This window comes from Argopecten irradians, chromosome 9 (assembly GCF_041381155.1).
Source record: "Argopecten irradians isolate NY chromosome 9, Ai_NY, whole genome shotgun sequence".
Taxonomy (NCBI): domain Eukaryota; kingdom Metazoa; phylum Mollusca; class Bivalvia; order Pectinida; family Pectinidae; genus Argopecten; species Argopecten irradians.
This window is the reverse complement of record NC_091142.1, coordinates 19,011,291-19,033,983: the sequence shown is the minus strand read 5'-3', so window position 1 is coordinate 19,033,983 and position 22,693 is coordinate 19,011,291. Positions and strand designations below refer to the sequence as shown.

The following is a 22,693-nucleotide window of genomic DNA, read 5'->3' as shown; positions in this document are numbered from 1 at the left end:
GTGTGAACCAATAAAAAAAAATAAAGGGCAAATGGAGAAAAATCGCAAAACAAGTGTTCTTAACAAAGCATCTGTCCTTGTAGACGATATGTTGCTTGTAATTTTGGTGTGCTTGTATGTGTGTTTTGTGTGTGTATGCGTGTGTGTAGGTATTTGTGTGTGTTGTTTGGAAACCATGGCATATTTGTGTTCTATTTCGAACCAACACTTTCACAGCACATACGCATAAATCAGAACTCGTAAATTCAGATGTAGTTAAAGTCAATGTTCTATCACAAATTATAATGATAAAATTAATTCATCATTTCAATTTGACAGCTTGAGAATAAAACAATACTTTAATAACAGAGACATCCTTTCCATAACGAAGAAGTGGTGGTAAGCATATGGATCTATAGCCATTTTAAATTGTTTCATTGCCTCAGTTTTACCTGTGCAAACTACACACCACGATTTTTACATACCAATATAAACAAACCATATGAGTATTGGCATGTCATGTTTTAAGTCGTATGCACTCATGCGTAAATATTTTATATTAAAAATGTAGTTTCGATGTATCAGGTAGATCTGACCAACGTAATATAAAAATTAGCTTAGGATCTGTGAAATCACATTTATATAGTACTTGATGATAAGGTTTTTTTCTCATTTTGTTTATCAAGACATCATTCACATTAAGTTTGCATACGCTGCTTCAATCTGGTTTGGGAATTTCTTATGTTAGTTAGATATAACTATGTCTGCGTTGTTATCTGCTCCATTTTTACCGATCAATTGTTGGCGGCATCATTTTTAACGAAATGCATTTCTGGATCAATAAAACATATAAATACCTTAAACTATATTTTGGTCTAAACCAACATGTTTCTATTTATACACGGATACACATTATCATATTTTCTTCTGTTTTGAATTGCATTAAAAGTGTTTCGAGAATTGATGTGTTTGGGCTATAGACAGCGTCAGCTGTGTCAACTTAACCGTGGAACAAGGTTGTTTTATGGAGCAATATCTTCGCTATTATAGCTGTGATCAGGGTTGTTAAACTGGGTATATTTATGTAAACCAGCCAAGCATATATGTGTGAAGTAAAGGGGAGTTATCATAGCATCACTGTTGACTGACTCTCGTGTGAGAAACGAGCACATATAAACAGTCGCTATAGTCATAAACACTAAAAAGAATATAGTGCATATTTGTCACAAAACTTGAGAAGTAATGAGACAGCTTTTAAAGATAATCCCATTACCTACCGTAAACGGCTTTGTTATCATAGTAAAAGACACGATATGCAAACATTAGAAATGTATGTGTTCCACAATGTAGAAACATTCGGATAAGGTCAATTAAATTGCTTATTTATGCTCTCGAGTGTACCATACATACATAATGAATGTCTGGATAAGAGCAGCACCAATGCAACATGTAACATACATTTACAGGATCATAAAAAACGCACAATGTACGACCAAGAAGGTTTCTGAGCGAAAGCAATAGTGGTCGATATTATATGTATAGGAAGTCATATCTGAAGAAAAAATCTTAATGAGAGATGGTCAAAATCATTATTATGACCTGCTTAGGAGTATTTTTATAACTACAACGGAGTTAATATTTTTACGGTTTTCCGCAAAAGTTTGACAGCAAATCATATGGATGAGATATTTGATAAGATACTCTTATGGCCAAATCGCAAAATGTTAAACCGACTAATTTTTTTTTTTTTTTTTTTTTTTTTTTTTTTTTTTTTAGGTATGATCACCCATCATTTAAAAGTTTTCGATGAGACATTTTACCAACGATTGATGTTGTAATATCGATAAACTGATTCACACATGACACAAATTTACGGGATGGACGAACGATGTCTGAATAAGCCATGCCGAAAAAGAAACTTAATAGTCAAACCTAGTACGCAAAATTAAATACTATTCTAACCGTAATATCTACTTGTACAAATATATATCACTACAAGATAACCAAAGGCCTACCATGCGTGCAATGTGTTATAATGTGTGAATGTCATGTTTTGGGAGTCTGCGGTATCATTTCATTTTAATACATGTAAATAAACACAAAACCTGCAGTACACTTCATAAATTCCATCTTTAGGATACTGAATATTTCAAAATGATAACTAAAAATAGTGTTGCAAATAACATCGAATAATAAGGGTTTTTCATTATGTACCACGAAAATACGCTCAAAAATAAGCATTACGTCATTAAGTCATGACGTCGTTCAGAGCGACGTCACAGAACATGTTATACATGTACATATCACTAAACCAAATGGAGTTATAGGAGAATTATGTTTTCATAAATTTCCTTTTTTGTTGGTAAGGTTCTATAGTGTCGGTCCCGAGCAAATGGAAATATTTTAATACTTTTATTTCTTTCTCTCTTTAATAAAAATATAGATGTAACATAAACCATGTACAAATGTATCAAATCAAAGAGATTCAAAACGTGAATTACCAAACGCTCTGCTGAAATATTTTGATATAATACTATATAATGGGTTTTTAACTTCAACAATTTAAACCTCGGGTCAGTCTAGTAAAGGCATACTTGCTATATGTATACATCATATATCACATTAAGGCTAAAGTGTTTCCACTGTGTGTTCCGAAACCTTGAAAAGCTATTGGTGTCGCCTTACCTATAAAACATGAATTAATAAAATCTGTCACACGTCATCATGTCATAAAAATGTTCCCTAAGGTCAAGGTTCCTATAGGTTATCATTAAAACCTTATCCATTTTTGTTATTCTGAGATGAATACTATTTAAAATGTACAAAGACCAAGTCATTACTTTGATAGAAGATCAATTACGTGGATAGCAGAATAAGCATAACCGCTTCGATTCGATTCGCTCACAATGTCAGGTTTTTAACGTAAGACTTTATAGCGATAAGTGATAAAATATGGGACAATTGTTGTATTAATATTTGTGTCAGAAAACTTGATAAGATGTCACCTTCTGTCTTTCTATTCTAGCATATGTTTCCTTTGTCCTATCATTTCTGTTATTGTTAATTCTATACACAATGTGAGCATGTTTGAGGAATGTGTTTTTTGAGAAAGGAAACGGACTGCCATGAAAATTCGACATTATATTTTGTCTACACGGTTAGGATTATATCCTTTATTCATATTTATTATTTGAAGAAATCCGCATCCTTCATGCACGTACATATATTATCAGGATCATGTGTTAATCGGAACATTTATATTCATTTTATGACACGTCTTCGTGTAAAATGAAATATTTTCATTTTAGGTTTTTTACAAAGTTATCAAGCTCGTTTATAGTTAGATTTTTTAATTAAAAGTTATTTCAGTCAAGGTGTCAAGAAATCATTTCACGCAGCAATAAAACACCCATTACTGTGTGCCACATTATTTGCAGTTACTCAATATTTCACGCCGTAGTCATTTTTAACATATTTGAAAATACATGAAATTGCGATTAAGAGCTGTTGATAACTGAAAACCGTGAATTAATTTTACGTTTCAAATATCAGAACTCATGTTCGAGCTCTCTCACGAAACTACTCTAAAATGTGTATCTCGTAAAAATACGTGGTTAACAGGAGTTAAATATAGGTGAACAGTACTGATGTTAACAAAAACTTCCTCATAAACAAACAAAAACACAAACTTTGTCACCCTTAGTTAGATAGGCCTGAATACTTTTAAAACATACCTTAAATCTGAAGGTGTTGTCTCCAATACGTGACCTTTTAAACACAATAAGATATGTTTAATGACCCGAATCTGAAGGTCATCAATACATACATGTATATACATTGTATGAACGATACAAGAAGGGAACAGCGGATCAAAGGTTGTTGACTTGTAAGGACATTTCTAAACGCTTAACAATGGGTTACCTGGTGTTTTGACCTCTGCATTATTATTATTAAGTTACTTGAAATACGAACGCTATTTTGATGTTTCATCATTATTTATTATCCATATTAACGTTATTTATTTTTCATCCTCACAAATCCAGAAGAGCTTTTATGTTATATTATTTATTATCTTATATGTTATTCATAACCAGAAGCCACTTACAATTTAAGAATAACGGTATTTTTATTGAATAAATGTATGTTTTAACTTCAAAAGTCCAATAATATTGAGTTGAAAATGAGTTTTGGCATTACCATCAAATATCATTATAGTTACACCTACAACGCAGTAAAATGAGTGCATGTGTCAGAAAATAAAGCCAATTTGAGGTCTACAATTTCATTTCATATTTTACAATGTAACTAGTAGTTTAAAAGGAGTTTTTGCATTCTGTATATATGATTCCATCTAAACATACATAAGGCATAAAAACAAGACTTTTACAGTGCGGAATTTCTTTGTTGTAACTAACCTCTATAGGGCATCATGTATGTTTTTCTGTCAATTTGAATGATTTTCACAGCTAAATTTATCAAACATATAGTTTTGAATAGATTACTGAAGAAAACATAACATGTCAAAACTTTCACCCAGTGACTGCACACATAACAAAATCTGCCAAGACAGCTGGAGAAGAGTCATTGAGTCTTCACTTTATTCCCATTTTAACGTTGTTTATAGTTGATAAAGGTAAAGAAGAGTTGTTTCCCTTCGAACAGTGTAAATAACACAATTAAAATTTTATGGGCACAACCACAGGTAAGGTGCTTCACATCGATCTCGACATAACTACAATGAATGTAAATCTTCATTTAAACCCTACATCGAATCATAGTTCGATTTACGCTCAGTTCCATTGCTAAGAGATGGTGTATACGGGTTGAATCTCAAGATTAATGACACTCGTTTCGAATTTTTTTCTTTTTTTTTCGTAAGCTTTTATTTTTTTCATATTTTATTTAAATAGACAGTTTTTATGATAATCAGTGTAAAGTATGAATTTGCTCTGTGTCAATTGAGTGAAATATTTGTCGATATGAAACAAGATCAAACATTAGGTAGTACTCAAAATAATTAATTGTAAAATAATAAATGTTCCTATATAACGCAGTCTGTAAACTAAGTTTTTGTTAACATATTTTTTAGGTTAGATTAATATTGCTATAAGTGTTGATTGATTAAACAATTGATTGATTGATTTATTGAGCAAACGTCTTTGTCTTTTAATAGGAGATATATTCTACTCGATTTAACCGAATTTAAGCCTCATATAAATTGCTGTGTTTGTCTGGCATATGCCAGACGCAATATATCATCAAAATAGACAGGATTTTGGAGTTAGCGCTAGGATAGTTTACGAATCTTTGCAATGGTGAAACGCTTGCATATTGAAGTACTTTAAGTATCTCACTGCAGCAAATAATGTCATAGATACCAAAAAGCACCATCAGGACAAGTGCATGCGGTACAAACAATTTTAATATTTGAAATGTTCAACACTAAAAGTTTCGTAACTCGTAAACACCTCAAATTAAATATTATATCATATTAGATAATATTATGTCAGATGTTTGGTCTGTAACTATATATAACAGGCATGCTTCAGGCATGGTAATTTTAGAAAATATGTAATACAACATTGTCATTGATATGTGATATAGAGTATTAAAAATCAAAAGAAAAGTAATCACCGTGATGAGAAAATGAGAATAAAACACGGTATCAGCTATGCAAATTATATCAATATGTAATATGCATTTGTATGTATGTATGTATGTATGTATGTATGTATGTATGTATGTATGTATGTATGTATGTATGTATGTATGTATGTATGTATGTATGTATGTATGTATGTATGTATGTATGTATGTATGTATGTATGTATGTATGTATGTATGTATGTATGTATGTATGTATGTATGTATGTATGTATGTATGTATGTATGTATGTATGTATGTATGTATGTATGTATGTATGTAGTATGTATGTATGTATGTATGTATGTATGTATGTATGTATGTATGTATGTATGTATGTATGTATGTATGTATGTATGTATGTATGTATGTATGTATGTATGTATGTATGTATGTATGTATGTATGTATGTATGTATGTATGTATGTATGTATGTGAGGGTGAGTGTATGTGAGGGTGTATGTATGTATGTATGTATGTATGTATGTATGTATGTATGTATGTATGTATGTATGTATGTATGTATGTATGTATGTATGTATGTATGTATGTATGTATGTATGTATGTATGTATGAGTGTATGTGATGTATGTATGTATGTGATGTGTATGTATGTATGTATGTATGTATGTATGTATGTATGTATGTATGTGTAGTATGTGTGTTTGTGTGTGTGTGTGTTGTGTGTGTGTGTTTGTGTGTGTGTGTGTGTGTGTGTGTGTGTGTGTGTTGTGTGTGTGTGTGTGTGTGTGTGTGTGTGTGTGTGTGTGTGTGTGTGTGTGTGTGTGTGTGTGTGTGTGTGTGTGTGTTGTGTGTAGTATGTATGTGTGTATGTATGTATGTATGTATGTATGTATGTATGTATGTATGTATGTATGTATGTATGTATGTATGTATGTATGTATGTATGTATGTATGTATGTATGTATGTATGTATGTATGTATGTATGTATGTATGTATGTATGTATGTATGTATGTATGTATGTATGTATGTATGTATGTATGTATGTATGTATGTATGTATGTATGTATGTATGTATGTATGTATGTATGTATGAATTATGTATGTATGTATATACAGTATATAAGTGTGTACTGTATGCATTAGTTAAAAATGTATATTGTATATTGTGTAGGTGTATGTGTTGAAGTAGAATAGATAAAATTCAGTTTAAAAAAAAAGAAAATTTGCTGTTAGCTGGTGGTTAGTTGATTCTCTGCTGCTCTGAGTGAAAAAAATAATTAAAAAAAAAAAAAAGTTATGTTTCATTACAAAATAACACAATAATTTTGGTATATCAATCTTTGAATACCATAAAGCATAATAATGTTGTTTTCAACTACGAAAAAAAATGTGTGCAATCACCACATATATATAAGTTAAGAATTATCAAGGCGAGTCCGGTTTAGCGAAGTATTGAGCTTTGGACTATACAGTTTTGGTTAATGTCTTACTTTCAGTCACACTAAGAATACTATGTTATTGCATTATATGGGATACACGGTAAGGCCATCAAATTTCGACACAGCAATGCATTGTGCATTCCGATATATGATATGTGAGCCTTGAAACTAGTAAACAAACTACACTTTGAAGATCAAATCAGTTCACCGAAGTACAATGTATATATATATAAACTTATACATTAAGTGTACTATTAAATCTCGGTGAGCCCAAAATGTTTGATAAATACTGTTTTTAAAAGGCGAAATGGATGTAGAAATGCTGTAAGCTTTCCACGAACATATTTAACCGAGTATTTACTCTATCACTGATGTTGTTTTGGCTGGTCAGATGGGAGTTTATCCTGAAATGAAAAAAATAGATAAAAAAAGTAAATATGTGTTTCTGAAAAATAACATTTTATTTTATTCATTAACGTCGACACAATAAGAAAACATATCTTTTTCCCCTACTGGCTGTCCTCTTTTAATATACCTCTACAAACCGGCCGTTATACACTCAGGAGGTCGTTAGAGCAGATGTCACTGTATAATATTTGGTTTGGTTTTATTAGTTTAACTTCCTATTAATAGCCAGGGTCATGTAAGAACGTGCAAGGTTTGCTGGTGGATGAAAGCCGGACTACCCGTAGAAAAACCAACGACCAGTGGTTAGTACCTAGCAACCCACATGGGATTCGAACCCGCATCCCAGAGGTGAAGGGCTTGTGATAATATGTCGGGACGTTTTAACCACACGGCCACTGCGACCCTATAGTATAATATATAACATACGTTTTATTGCGCTTTATTTAGCTTCAGATCTTATGACGAAGGGTCTTATTTAAACAAAACTATCTATATGTATATTTCATACTAAGCAGCAACTAGCCTTTAATATGTATATACGTGTTTACTTTCGCGGCTACAGAAACGAGAAATTGTTTTCTTACATCAATTGTACAGTGATTCTTTTGCAATAAAAATTACAAAATAAATCAGACATTCCGGACAATTAATGACTTATGTCCATATGACTTTACTCATAAAAATGATGTTATTTCCGAAAGCTTTTGAATTTACAGAAGTTTCTGATGTGTAGCAAATGAACTGAATGTGACAAACTTCACCTTTACAGATGCATACCAATCAATTTATATACTTATCAATGGGTGAATTATCTACAATTGCTTTCTGGGTATGGTCGTTTTTCTTAAATATTGATCTCACTATCTGTTTAATTTCATGAAAGAAATTGTGTTTGCGAAACGGATTCTCACAAAAGTTTGCAAACAAAATTGATTTCATAACCAGATATTATAAAAAGAAATAGTGACATTAATGTTTATAATCAATAAGACATTTTTCATTGCAAACTTAAGTACACTGTAATTGTTGAAATATGTGTATAAAATCTAACCCGTGTGTAAAATTGACATGATCAATGAATTTTATTTTTATTTTATTGACGACAAAAACATGATAACTCGTATTTAAAAGCGTATAAAATTTTCGAATTGGAAATTTATAAGGCATGCATTAAGACCTATACTTCCTGGAAAAACTTCGATTGTAAGGTTCTCAATTTAACGCAGAACGTAACCGGAAATAGGAAATTACAGCTTGTTAAATTTCATGAGTTCAAGATGATGGTGACATCAGTGGTCTGGACGAGTCTTGATTAAGATGGATCACCGGAAAGGAATCATAATGCATATTTAGTGTTTCCGGCCTATTCTTTTATATGCACAATATCACATTGAGTACATCTTAATTGATGTAAGTTATAACGGAAAACGTTTAAACCACAGACTGTACTATAGATTCTTAACAATCAAAATACAATACTAAATGTACAATACTAATGACCTTAATAAATTATAGAAAATAGACACATGGTTATCCTAGTAGACAATGCAATGTTATTTATTAATATTTGAAAATAAAGGATTATAACACACAATGGCTTTATCCCCTCTTGAAGCGACAGTATTTTAACCATTTGATAAAAGGTATAAGATGGACGTTTGCATCTATTACTGTTGACCAATTATTCATCTTGGCAGTAGCTCAGGTTTAGCTTAGAAATGAGTTCGATATGGTATAGCAAAATTAAGGAGGTCTTCTGGGCAATCATCATAGAGGGAATTGGTGATAGGTATGCTCGTTCTCATTCAAATGAGTCCAGGTGAGATGCTCTATTGAGATTACAGGTGTTCAAAATACCTATATTTTAAGGTATGAATTTATGCTACGAAAAAGTAGCAATTCCATCAACGTTTTATACAGAAAAGAAATAAAATACATGTAAAAGTACAAAACAATAAGGAGATTAAAGGATATGTAGACAGATATGTTTTAAATAATCTACCCTTCATTAAAACATAGTTTGATATCATCTTGTTTTAACGCCCAGATTCTGGGGCCATTACCAGTAACTATACAATTTGTTACCTTTTACTGTTATATACACAGCCAATAGTTTTTTCTTACGTGAAATTAACGTGAACATTATCTTCACGCGAATTTCACTGTTTTGCCCCGGTTAACGTAAAATTCACTTGCAGAAATATTGCATGTGTATGTAACAAATGATAGTCACTTATAAGACCGTAAAGGGTAACTTATTGGAGAGTTACATAATGCTTGTGAGTAGGTCTAGATCTCCGGAAGTAATCTCATAAGTATTTAAATGCCATACACGCAATCTGCTGAGATATTTGATTACATTTTAATCCAAAGTACGAAAATGCTGAGTGGCACTGATTGTTTTGAACTGGCCTGGAAATCACTGATATATACGATCACTTTACCATATGGCTCTTTCAAACAAACACCCGAATTGGTCTAGTTTCATATATAATTTCTTAACCACATCAGGCATATTGGAAAGAAATGTCACTTTCTATTGTAAATTAAATTGAGGTACATGCATACAAATGTATGTTTGTTCGGTCCTTTTAGTAATAAACGTCACTAAAACATCCTTATTATATAGCTTACATTGACAAAGTAATAATATTCCTCCACCAATACCGGTGGATATGGTAGAAATCAATTTACAGACACGAATTATCCAACCCAAATGCATGCTTCATACATTCCTTTCATGCATGATATACATCACATACAACGCAGGTAAAGGTAATTCTATGTTATCATTGTCTATATTGGATTGGTCATGGATGGATGCACATAGACAAAGACAAAAAATAGCTTAAATTAGACATAAAAGTGTACTTTATTAACACAAAGAGTTTCTAATTAATCAAATGTATAAGTTATGGAGATAAGCCTCATACTGTATGAGAGAGAACTGAATCGAGGCTTATCATACACTTGCTGTGCGTTGTTGTTAAACCGGACGTAGGATTGTGTTAAGTAAATATTAAATATGCAAGAAATACAATTTAATAAAGCATGACAATTTATTGACTCGTGCCCTATCCGGGCCTCGAACTCAATTGATGACTTGTCAGCTACCAATCAAACGTCGTGACTGATTAGAATAGTATAAAACGTATGTTCATATATTTGCTGTTCTTTGTTGTTAAACCGGACGTAGGTGTGACCAAATACAAGCCTAAGATTGACTGACAGTATTTAGTCAAAATATAAAAAAAAAAAAAACCATTTCAGTGCAAGGTCACATTTACACCAGGATTCTTTGGTGAAAAGTAGCTGTTTTGCAAAAGAAATATTTGGTTAGTATGTTTTGATTTGCTCTCAAAATCTCGAAATCTTAAAGTATATATGATGATGAATGTGTGAATTATAGTTCAATGCAAAAAAGTCATATTTAGAGATGCTCCACCGCAGACGAATGGTATTGGTTCTCTATCAAACCCAGGAGCAGACGACTTCGTATTTTTCCTTCAGTTACAAAAGTTAATTACTTTACACCATTACCAATATTAATAAATTTGATATTCGAATTTTACTTCAAGATAAAAAAATCAATTGGAAAAATCCGTTGCACTATGTCCTGTATGGATTGGAAAAACAAAAGTCATCTCCATTTTAGGAAATGACAAGAAGAGATACCGTAGTCCGTATATGTACTTATTGTATATGATTACATTTTTAAAACTAGCATTGTATAGGCGTTGTGCGAGATTTCAGTTGAATATTGGCATTCGTTCTTTAATTTTATGCATCTGTCATAAAATTGGGACATGATATCTAACACACATTGATTCATTACATCTGACTTTATACACGCTATATCGTTTATTATTATTTATCGTTTATTAGACTTACTTGTTTATTTCTTACTTTGTTTTAATTAACGGTCCATTGTCAGCCAGGATTATTTAGGGCCAAACGAACATCAGGCTTGGTACAGCTTTTAAAGCATACTTTATGGTAAAAAGTGTGTTCTAAAACACTTTCTATGTTCTGATACGCGTTTAAAATTTTAATTTAGTTTGAATAATGAAATGCTTTCCAGCAAAAGCACAACAATCATATAAATATGTCAGGTAAAATAGTATAAAAAGAAAAAAATGAAGAGCTGGAAAAGCGATAAAAATGTCATTATAATTATTAAGACTATTATAAAGATACCATTCATATTTCATCTCATGAGGTGGAAACTTTGATATTTCTCATTCTGCATTTGTTTCTCATTTCCACTTACAGAATGCCATCACTAGACTACTAAATTTGCCAAAAGTTAATTGTCCTTTAAATTATTACGTCGTATTTTTTGTGAGCATAACGTCATATCTCTACACAAAATCAATTTTATTCACAAACTAATGACATAACAGTCAACATGATAGTTTCTCTGTCAATGCTTCATTCCAATTGGTATATTTGATATTATCACTGGAGTGAAGTATATCGCTTTTATGTTCACCGTAAAACCTTATATTTCACTGCGAAAAAAATGTAATAAACCTAAACGTTACTATGAATATCAAAAGTCATTAGACTGATCTAATAGAATGAAAACGGATACTAATACAACAATCTCTCAATTTCAGCGCGACGCTAGTAAAGCGCCAAAACAATCTTTAAGAAATAGTTTCTCTATTAATCTATTTCATTAGTTTGATATAGTCTTCACATATAAAACTATGAACCTTAACATGATAGTATTTTTGTAACAAATGTATTGACTTGATTGATTTCAAAAGTATGCCATATATGAGATCGTAGTTTAACATCCCTGACAGAGAAATTAATCTAGAGAGTGCCAAGGAAAGTTAGAAACATTTTTATTGGACAATTGCGCAATTGAATTCCTATTACTTTCGTTCTAGAATATGTGTAGTAAAAATAAACTTTATTACACACATTTATTTATCAACATGGAATAGGAAGTATCATTAATTTTACTATATCTATTGTAAGGAAATAATCTTCAATCTTAATTCATTACCTTAGTGTGAAATGTATGAGAAAACGAATATTAGATATACGTTAACATTCGAATACACGTTCTTTGTTTTCGTAGACGCCATGTTTGCTGGTTTAGCGGCAGCTATTTCGGCTGGTTCCAGTTTAGCCGGTACTACAATTTGTGCCATGACAGCCAACGTCGACCTCTCTGTCGCTTGCGGTATAGAGACATCCAACTGGACAAAATATGTACTAGAGAAACCGATAGCTTACAACGACGGCGAAAGGATAAAAATACCGCCGAGCGAAATCCTCCCTGGTGTCAAGGAAGCAATGGTATATACATTATCACTATCGTATATTTTAAAGTACATGTACCCTAACTAGTACATTTATCAATGTACAATTGTAAATAACACATAGGCGATACTACTCTATATAGATTAATGTGCCGGTTTTTAAAGCCGTTTTAGTAACGATTTTTTTTTCTGAATATAATTTTTGTTTTGTTTTTCTGAATTTTTCTGAATCACAAATAAGTCTTTATTTAATAGTTAATCTATTTCAAATGGTACATTTTCTTTTCATGATTATTTTAAGATTATGTGTTTGTTTATGTCAATAACAGCTAGCCCACAAGACACCAATTTGTGCTACCGGAACCTACGGCACTGTCTCATGGATCATCAAGGACAGACGTGTAGTTGTTATGTGGGATGCCCCGTTCGACTTCAATATCCACGATAACTGGCTGGCCGTTGACTTGACTAAGGAACATGACACGAATCATTGCCAAAGCTTTTACGATACCATGTACAATAAATCCAGTACATCAACAATAAAATTTTCTAGAAACAACTTTGCCAAAACTATCCAACCGGTAAAATGCAGTGATGACGAATTTGAAGTAGTCGGAAGTATGGGAACTAGTCACAAGCCAACGGTGGAAATTGTTGTCAGACCGATTAACAAGGAAGACTACGCCCCTTCATTGCGTAAAGCATTGGACATGCAATAGTTTCTGCATAATTCTTATATGCCAAAAATATCAATTGAGATGATATTAATTAACGATCATTTTAAGTAACGAATATGAACTCTCTTCAAATATCTATATTTCCATACAACCCAGGAAAACGATTATGAATGTTTGAGCAGACATTATGCTTCATAGACATTTTGAATTTAAATATTATCTATTTCAAATTAAGTGGGTTTTTCGCAGCAATAAAAAATGATTAGATGATTATAATTAGAGTACAATAAGTGTAACGAACACGCTTAAAACGAATTCATGGTTATGATGTTGTAATATGTGTACTATGCTTATAATAAAGTGATTCCGTTGGTCTCCAGATGTTCGTTATGGCAGAGCTTTACTTTAATGCTATTTATACCGTGTTTGTGACAGTAATGTATATAATTTATAGACCGCAAACCAATCCATTCCATTTTAATGTTTATCACTGCCCAGGGGAAATGTAGTTTTCGGACTGATCCATTTTTAATGACAATAGTAAAGAAGGTCATCACACTTGTAAACTATAATTGTTCAAGTTATATTACCCTTTTGCTCAATTTTAATATGGGGTAGGTATAATGTTTTGAATTCTACTAAAAATATTGACCAATATTACAACAAATTGAACCCATAATTAAAGTTTTCTGACAAAAGAAAAATGCAATGAATTTTAAACGTCCTTTTTACATTTTTATATACAGTTGTACTCACCAACTTACACATTACATATATTTTTTAAACTTCTACCGCCTACATATACATCCATGCTTTACTTTATGTCCAAAAATGGAGTTTTCCAGGAATCTGTTTTTGGTTCTGTTCTACGGTCCTTAAAACACGTTTAATGGATATGACCACTGTATTATCGAACTTGAACTTGACAAATCTAATCAGAACCATTCATATGTTTTTGTTCTTCATATTCCATTGTGTGACATAATAATGCTATTTTGAATTTGCACCTTATTAAACCATGTACCTACCAACTGAAAACACTTTCTAAGCAATCGATGATTATTTAATCCATAGGGATTTAAAATAATTAAATTGTTGGTTTCTGTTCTTGGCTTGCTTTGTTTTGGGCGAGCCTAAATAGTCGAAGGAAAATAATCCCACCAACTTAACGTCAGTGCCTACCCAACGTGGTTTTTGAACATACAACCTATATAACCACAGTTAGAGGTTACAGATACTATATTATTCAATGAAAAACTAAGGTAAACACGATGCTTGAAAATCCATTCTCATTCACACAACAGAAATCAAATATATCATCTAATCTTCAAAAACAATAGTGTGATAACCGATATCAATTTTATTTTGCAAAGGTTGTCGTGAAAGGTCACAGACTGATCTAAGACCTTAGATTCTCTCTTGTTACATATCGCGAACTTTAAAATCCATATGCAATGTTGTATGATATCCTCCGTCCAGTCGTCTATAAAAATTAATTAATTAAACTTAAATTGCTTCTTACACATTACGTCTACACAAATGTTTTACCTTTTATGTTATAACCTTTATTTAAAGTATACTAAAGCTGTTCTCTGTGTTTATAGCTTGAAAGTTTGACATTTTTTGCGTTCATTTGCTGCATGTAAACTTTAAAGAAAGCAAATGTGAAACAATAAAACTGCTGTTTTTAAGGATCTGCTCTGTCAAAATTTTCTGATGATTTACTTATTTTTCATATGCATTTTTGGAAATATAAATTCATACCAAAGTTGAAAACGTAATAAAAATGATATGGTAGTGTACTTGATTTTGAACTATTATGGACCACAAATAGTTATTTGACACAGATTGTGATTTTACAGGAATTTCAATGTTTCCAATATAAACACTACGAACTAAAGCAATATTTTGCAATTAGTTGTTAGCTATGAATTTCACAAAATTGACAAAATCGCTTCACAAAAAAGTTCTCATCACTAACCTCGTTCTTAAAGTTTGCAGTTCAAAAGAAAACTATTATAACAATATAGGGGGTCAGTGTACTTGATTTTTTGTCCTATCTGTTAAAAAAACCAATATGTTATGATTCCAAACTTAAATGCTGATGTTTTTCATCTTAGTGAACCTATAAAAGATTCACACCAAAAATTAACTTGATGTAGCTAAAATGTTCTCGCACCGGCGAGTTAAGTAAAAATATTGAAGTAAAAAGGATGAAATTTCACCTCTCTACCAAGTGTAAGAAATGCACGCTTTCAAATTGGCCGCCAAATTGGTCATTTCTTAAAATTTGCGTATATAAAAATTCTACAAGCAGTAGAAGTCTATTTTAGTACATTTTTTTTCTATATTTCAACATGCTACAAAATAGTTTTTGAAAATCACAAAAACTTGTTGATTAGTGTTGAAACGAGACTAAAACCTCAACAGAGCAGATTCTTAACCGTAATTCTGAGAAAATACGGTATTTTAACATGTGACTCAGTATAAGTGTTTCGTTTCGATTAATAGATATTTATGGGAAATTTTAGTTTTTGTGTCGCCTGCAACGCAAGGGCGACAGTTAGGTATCACTATGTCGGCGTCGTCGGCGTCGGCGTCCGGGAAACTGTTTCCGATAACTGAAGTATTTATTGTCCGATTTCAACCAAATTTGGTGTATAGCTTTATATCAATGAGATCTCAGATGAGTTTGATAATGGTCAGAATCCGTCAATATTTGCAAGAGTTACGGAACTTTAAAATCGTCAAAACAGAAAAATGCATGGTTTCTGCTCGATAACTTAAATATTTATCGTCCAATTTCAACCAAATTTCATAAATTCTTTTATATCAATGAGTTCTCGAATGAGTTCGATAATGGTCAAAATCCGTCAATATTTGCAAAAGTTAAGGAACTTTAAAATCGTCAAAACAGAAAAATCCATGGTGTCCGCTCGATAACTTAAATATTTATCGCCCAATTTCAACCAAATTTCATAAATTGTTCTATATCAAAAAGATCTTGAATGAGTTCAATAATGGTCAAAATCCGTCAATATTTTCAAGAGTTACGGAACTTTAAAATCATCAAAACGAAAAAATCCATGGTTTCCGCTCGATAACTTAAATATGGTATGTTGCTTTATATTAATGAGATATCTTAGATGGGTTCGATACTGGTCAAAATCCATTAATATTTGCAAGAGTTATGGAACTTGATTTCTTCACCTAAATTATTAACAATATGTTCAACTGTAAATAACTATTTTTTGTGATGCTGTGCAGGCGACACATCCACTTCCGTGGAATTCTTGTCTTTGAAATCTAAGAGCTTTAAAAAAAAGATGCAGGAATAACCAGCAAAGATTCTTTAATTGCAAATTTAACTTTATCATGGCAAAGCTAGCTGACATTATGTTAACTGATCCAATATGGAGTTAGCATTACTAAAATAGATAAGTACATACTTTGTTTTTATTTACTTGTTATCTAGTTGATAATTATCCAAAATATTATTTGAACTGAACACTTTATCTTAAATTCATGTCATTTCCCGTTGTATACATTTTGGCTAAATCTGTTTTACATGCAAGAATATATTCAACGATATTAAGTTTGCCAAGACGAGGAATAATCAGCACTACCCTATTGCCTATTCAAAGGATGTGTATTAAAAACTAAAAAGATATTGTATCAGATTCGCCATCGATATTCGAGATGCTGTTTTGTAACCTATATGTGTATATATGTATTCACCAAGATAGAAATGATTATAAAATATTTTCAAAACTTAAGTAGATATAATCGATTTATCATTACTTTATTTTAATTTATTTTATAGGTTAAATAATGTGGAAGAGATTCTTCGAAGGTATGCTTATTTTTCTTACCGAATAATTATGTAAGAAAAAATGAAGATAAAATAAATAATAAAAAACAAAACAAACAAAAAATTAAAAGAAAAACCATAGTGCAATATTTATAATATCATATCCAGTGACTAACTATCAAGAACTGCCGTTTTTAATATTCACTCCTAGCCTTATAATTGATAATCCATGACAGGATCTGTCGCAAAATGTTGAAATATATTAAATAGTCGAAACGAGTTTCAAATATTTGCTTTCATTTAACTCGTCCTATCAATTCAATGAAAAATGTCATTTAGTGTATTTTAGTAAATAACTAAACATTCACTTCATTTTTATAACAATGTATGCTCTTGTTTTACTGGGACGGAAATTAGGTATCCATACTCCATTGAACAACAACTTTATAAAAACATATTTTCAATATGGCAAATATAAGTATTTAACTGTAGATAGAGGTAAGATTAAGGGTCAGAATCTTTCTGTTTGATTAATAATTCTGAGATTTGCTTAGATACAATCATATGATGTATGCATTCAATTAACGGATTCATTATGTTTCATTTGCAGACGCCTACTGGATGGGTACGTTTGTTACACTGATTATCTTCTAATGGATGTTGCCGTTCCAAGTCTTACGTTCTACATCCATCAACGCAATGTGTTCGAATGCAGCTATGTTCCTTATTTCTAAGTATCGATTTCGAATAAGTTCGAATATTCATATTGTTCCAAATACATGTATTAGTAATGAGTTTTAACGAATGTCAAAATTTTATGAAATGTTCCATTTACATGTTTTACAAACAGAATAGGAGCTCTATACCTTAATGTGAATCACATGTGCATGGCATTTACACAAAAGAGTTTGTTTTGTACTTCGCGTTGTTTACATCCCTTTACCTACTCGAGGACTTTCTCCGCTTAATGCCCGACTCTTCTTAACCCATAGACCCCCGTCCGGGGAATGTTTCCTTGTTTCCTACATCCTGGCGTCTCTCTCTCTCTCTCTCTCTCTCTCTCTCTCTCTCTCTCTCTCTCTCTCTCTCTCTCTCTCTCTCTCTCTCTCTCTCCCCCCTCTCTCTCTCTCTCTCTCATCCCCATATACCCAAAATCTCATGTTTTGCTGCGTAATCATGATGGCCTCACCCCTCTGACCGCCTTGATAATCTATTAGTAAGGGTCCGTCTTTTCTTTCCTCGCGTATCATCTCCCAAGCTGGCAGATTAAGTGATGCAGCGTACAGCATTTAACATATTCTCCTGCTACTGACACTCACATATTCCTACCGATCAATCTATTGTTGTTTTTACTTCCTCATATTAGAAAATTTGGTATATGTACGTGTTAAGCTGATTCTCATTATCAACCCATTTTGTTACATTAACAAGATGCAAATTATGGCACGATAACATGCATTACTACTCAATTCAGTATGCAGTAAAATAAGGTTATAACGAAACTCTCGGGACCAACAAAATCAATTTGTTATAAGCATAGTTCATAATATTATATACATATTTTGGTAACTCTGGGGAATCAAATGGCTACGTTATCACCATGGATGCGTTGTAAGCATGTTTTACTGTATATGGGTTTCTACCAATTTACCATATATTTATCGACGTCGTTATACTTTAATGCATTTCCATGCGTGATGTAATATCGGGTGTGATATGTATTACTCTATCAATCTTAATATTAGTTGTGCGAATACATTTATTTGTTTTATCATTTATGTCACTGTTTAGTGTTAATTACTGTTTCCTTGGTATGCATACAAGAAAACATGTTTATAACGAACATGCTGATAACGGAGTCGTGGTTATAACGGAGCCATTTTCATTCCCCGTCAATGTTCATATACGATATTTTCAATATGTCTATACCGATCGTTTTTTATAACGAAGTGGGTTCGGTGGTCCCCTGAGGTGTGTCATAACCGTACCTTAGTGTACATACTTTTGTAGTTTGCTGAAAGGCTATTTTAAATGTCGCATTTAATGTTTTCGTTTGATATTTGTAGACTATTGCCGAAGAGTGACAATTTGTAAGTATACTATTAATCATAATATATTGAATGACATCACGCTTTGTTACACATAATGGTGTTTCATTGTGCAGTGAACATTTAGCCGTGCTACCCCAACTGAGAACGACGCGTGTATATAAACCCCTACCGCTCTAACGCTGACTTGTATCGATGTATTGAATGAGTGTACTGTAGCTCTGTTATTTATAGACTCGAGTACTGTCGCCAAATCCACAGGTAAATTGGTACTGGATGCTACGCTCGGGCCTCTCATCCAGCTTAATGAAACTGAATGGCTAGTTAGCTTAACCGATCTATATATCATCAACAATGCGTGTGTATCTACTTAAAACAAAACAAATATTCTTCAAATTGCATCAACATTCACTTGACTAGTATTTCATTATTTTAAATGTTTTAACAAATTTTCATATTTCTTGTTAAATTGCATATGAATCTCCTTATAGATCTAGCGATGCTTATTACGTAGGGAACCGCCATAACATGTTCTGGCTGCAGGCCGTGTGCAAAAAGTCAAAACACACGTGAGATTTATAAGACAAGTCCTAAACTATCCTATATTTAGGATTTTCAATAAGTGGTTTGTAATATTATTACAGCAAAACTGACAAGCTACAAGATTAGTGGAATTTTAAACCGTACTATTATATATTATTAGCCATCAGCTTGGATCTGGTGCCGTACAGGTTATTGCAAGCCAACGTATCTGCAATCTGATTGCTCTTTAAAGTTTGTTAATGATCTCAAACACGCTTATAACTTTACAAGATTATAATATTTTCAAATAGTTCTGATAACTTTTCATGTGTAATATCTCCAGACATTGACATGTGTACGGAGTACGGCTGACTGCCAATGTTTTTGACATGTTCTGCAAGATATATTTCACTGTTTCAGTTACGGTGGTCAATAAGAGAAACAAACACAGTGCAATTATATTATGTTATTTCTTCTAAATACAACACTTCTTTGTGCAAATTGTCAAGCATTTTTTGTGAATGTTTTGCGATGAAATTACCACCTTTATAACATTGAATTTGTGGTTACCCGGACATCGTTTTCCCCAAAATTTGAATGCGCAAAATATACTGATAGATTTGTTTCAGCATTTTCAGCCCTAAAAAAATACATGTGCAAAGTACACTGGTGTGTAAGTAACACAATTTTTTACGGTATTTGTAACAATTACGATTGTGTTTGGTACAGCTAATGTAGGCAGAGCGCCCGCGATTTACCTGTGGATTGGCGACAGTACTCGAGTCTATACCTAATTAGCTTCACTCATTCAGTACATCGATACAAGTCAGCGGTAGAGCGGTAGGGGTTTATATACACGCATCGTTCTCAGTTGGGGTAGCACGGCTGTAATAACTGTCACAATCATACAACGATACAACGATAAAAGTCTCACCACGTAAACTGCCCTACTAATTATAACCTCATTTGCCAGCCAGCCATGTAGCAAACAGGTCCGATGATATTTTTGTAAACTGTTGTTATGATTGTTGAAAACAACACTCATTACGGCAAATATAATATAAGCCTTACTGACGTTACTTTATCTACAGTTGTTTCATGCCTTATCTGCTTACAGCCTCGAGTGCTTTCCTGAGGTGTTAGTACCGACCATGCAAACTGTTTTATCGAGGCCGTAGGGGGAACTATTTTGACTGTTAGGTGATAATGCACGAGGCAACTGTTTTATTTTTATTGTGATGTTCAGTGACGTACAAATAAACTAAATATAAACCAACATAAATTAGGTCCGTTTATCAAAATTTTCATTACCATGCATGTCATGTTTTGGCGTAAGCAACAATTTACTATATGTAGGCTATACATTTTGTTTCTTGATTTTTGAATGTATATACTCTTATCGTGTATTTACCACTTATCAATAAACGATGAACACAGCAGACGAAATAATAAAATTGTCGTCATTTGAACGTTTGTAAATAGGCGCGTTTGATTCTTAACTACATCACCGGTAAATAGTCTGTATGTAGCACACAAGATATATTTGTTACTATATCGATACCATGTGACCATAGTGTTTACTAATGTCTATAGCAGATACTTCGAGCTTTTGTATGACCGACTTCGAGTTAACAAAGCAGACACATCGAGTCTGTTTCACCTTGGCATGTATATGATACAGCCACATGTTTTATTAACGTAGTTATGTTCAAATGCGCCTAATAAGTGATATATAGGCATGCAATATATCACAAGGTGATAATACTGTAATGTCATGTTTGAAAGTAGCATGACATAACAGCAGGGACATGTGTTGGTAACATCACGATTGTTTCTTTCTTAATTTATCCCTTGCATAATAACAACAAAATTAATTTGTTTCAGAGTCATGCTACTCTTACATGTATATACGCGTAATGCGGAACAAACTATCAATTTCGTACCATTGATATATATTCATAAATATATTCACATGTCAAGTTAAGTATGGCAATGTAGAAGAATATTTATCAAAATCTTAAATGAACAGTATAAATCATTTGTTGAGTAACCTGTAACGTCGGACGAGCGAGGACAGCGTAAATTGTTTTGCTGCGAAAACATTATCACACAGTCGATACATTCATTTACTCATTCACACATTCCTATCTTATTCAAAACGTAGCTACAAATTGGCTTCTATACAATAACTTCATTTTAGCGTTCAAGTTAAATAGACGTACATCAAACCTAAATACCTTCCGAATACGAAATATAAATGTTTGTATATGGAATTGATATAACATACATAAATTGATATAAACAATTAGAGACCAGTAAAATGTATGCCTGTTTATACCGCACATTATAATAATGGATGAACAACATTCCAAGGTAAATAACACCATTTAATACAAAGGAACCCAATATTAACATTTCCTAAGGATTAACCTGAATGGATTTTTTATGTTATGGAGATATGACACAAAAATCTGAGTGTACTCTAAATAACGGTTTATGATGAGAGTACACTCAGATTTTTGTGTTATATCTCCATAACATAAAACATCTATTCAAATTAATCCTTATAATTCAATTTACTAAAGATAATCTCTTCCATATTCAAAATTAATTTTGTCTATGAAATCATTACGCCGTCATCTCAGCCAATCAGAAGCATTGTAACAAACGGCGACGGCATTTTTTCCTAATGGGCTGATACATGTAAAGTAAATTTTTATGCCAATGACAATGCTCGTAACAAGCAAAATTTAATTATAAAACACTATCAAATAGAGACGACTAAAAGTAACAACACCATAGACTGTGCGGTTCTATGCCCTAATTATGTCATCCTACGGAGGTAACAACGATAGACAGTAAACACATAATTATATAACAACAAATATGACTGGGATATATACGTGATTTAACAAAACCTACT

The 22,693-nt window shown here is 32.2% G+C and overlaps 1 protein-coding gene across 1 annotated transcript; it reads left to right on the top strand.

Annotated features, from left to right (window-relative positions):
- The first annotated feature begins 10,608 nt into the window (after window positions 1-10,608).
- LOC138330854 (tereporin-Ca1-like) lies at window positions 10,609-14,676 on the top strand. Its single transcript, XM_069278356.1, has 3 exons — window positions 10,609-10,771; window positions 12,529-12,749; window positions 13,042-14,676. Exons 2-3 carry the CDS (start codon window positions 12,534-12,536, stop codon window positions 13,429-13,431), a joined length of 606 nt encoding a protein of 201 aa, XP_069134457.1. The 5' UTR covers window positions 10,609-10,771; window positions 12,529-12,533; the 3' UTR covers window positions 13,432-14,676.
- The last annotated feature ends 8,017 nt before the right edge of the window (window positions 14,677-22,693 follow it).

What these genes read in the sequence shown, in the direction of transcription:
- LOC138330854 (XM_069278356.1), top strand. Translation starts at nt 12,534, where the DNA reads ATGTTTGCTGGTTTAGCGGCAGCTATTTCGGCTGGTTCCAGTTTAGCC. An exon ending in CTGGTGTCAAGGAAGCAATG is followed by an intron (nt 12,750 to 13,041) that starts GTATATACATTA and finishes TGTCAATAACAG; the next exon opens with CTAGCCCACAAGACACCAAT.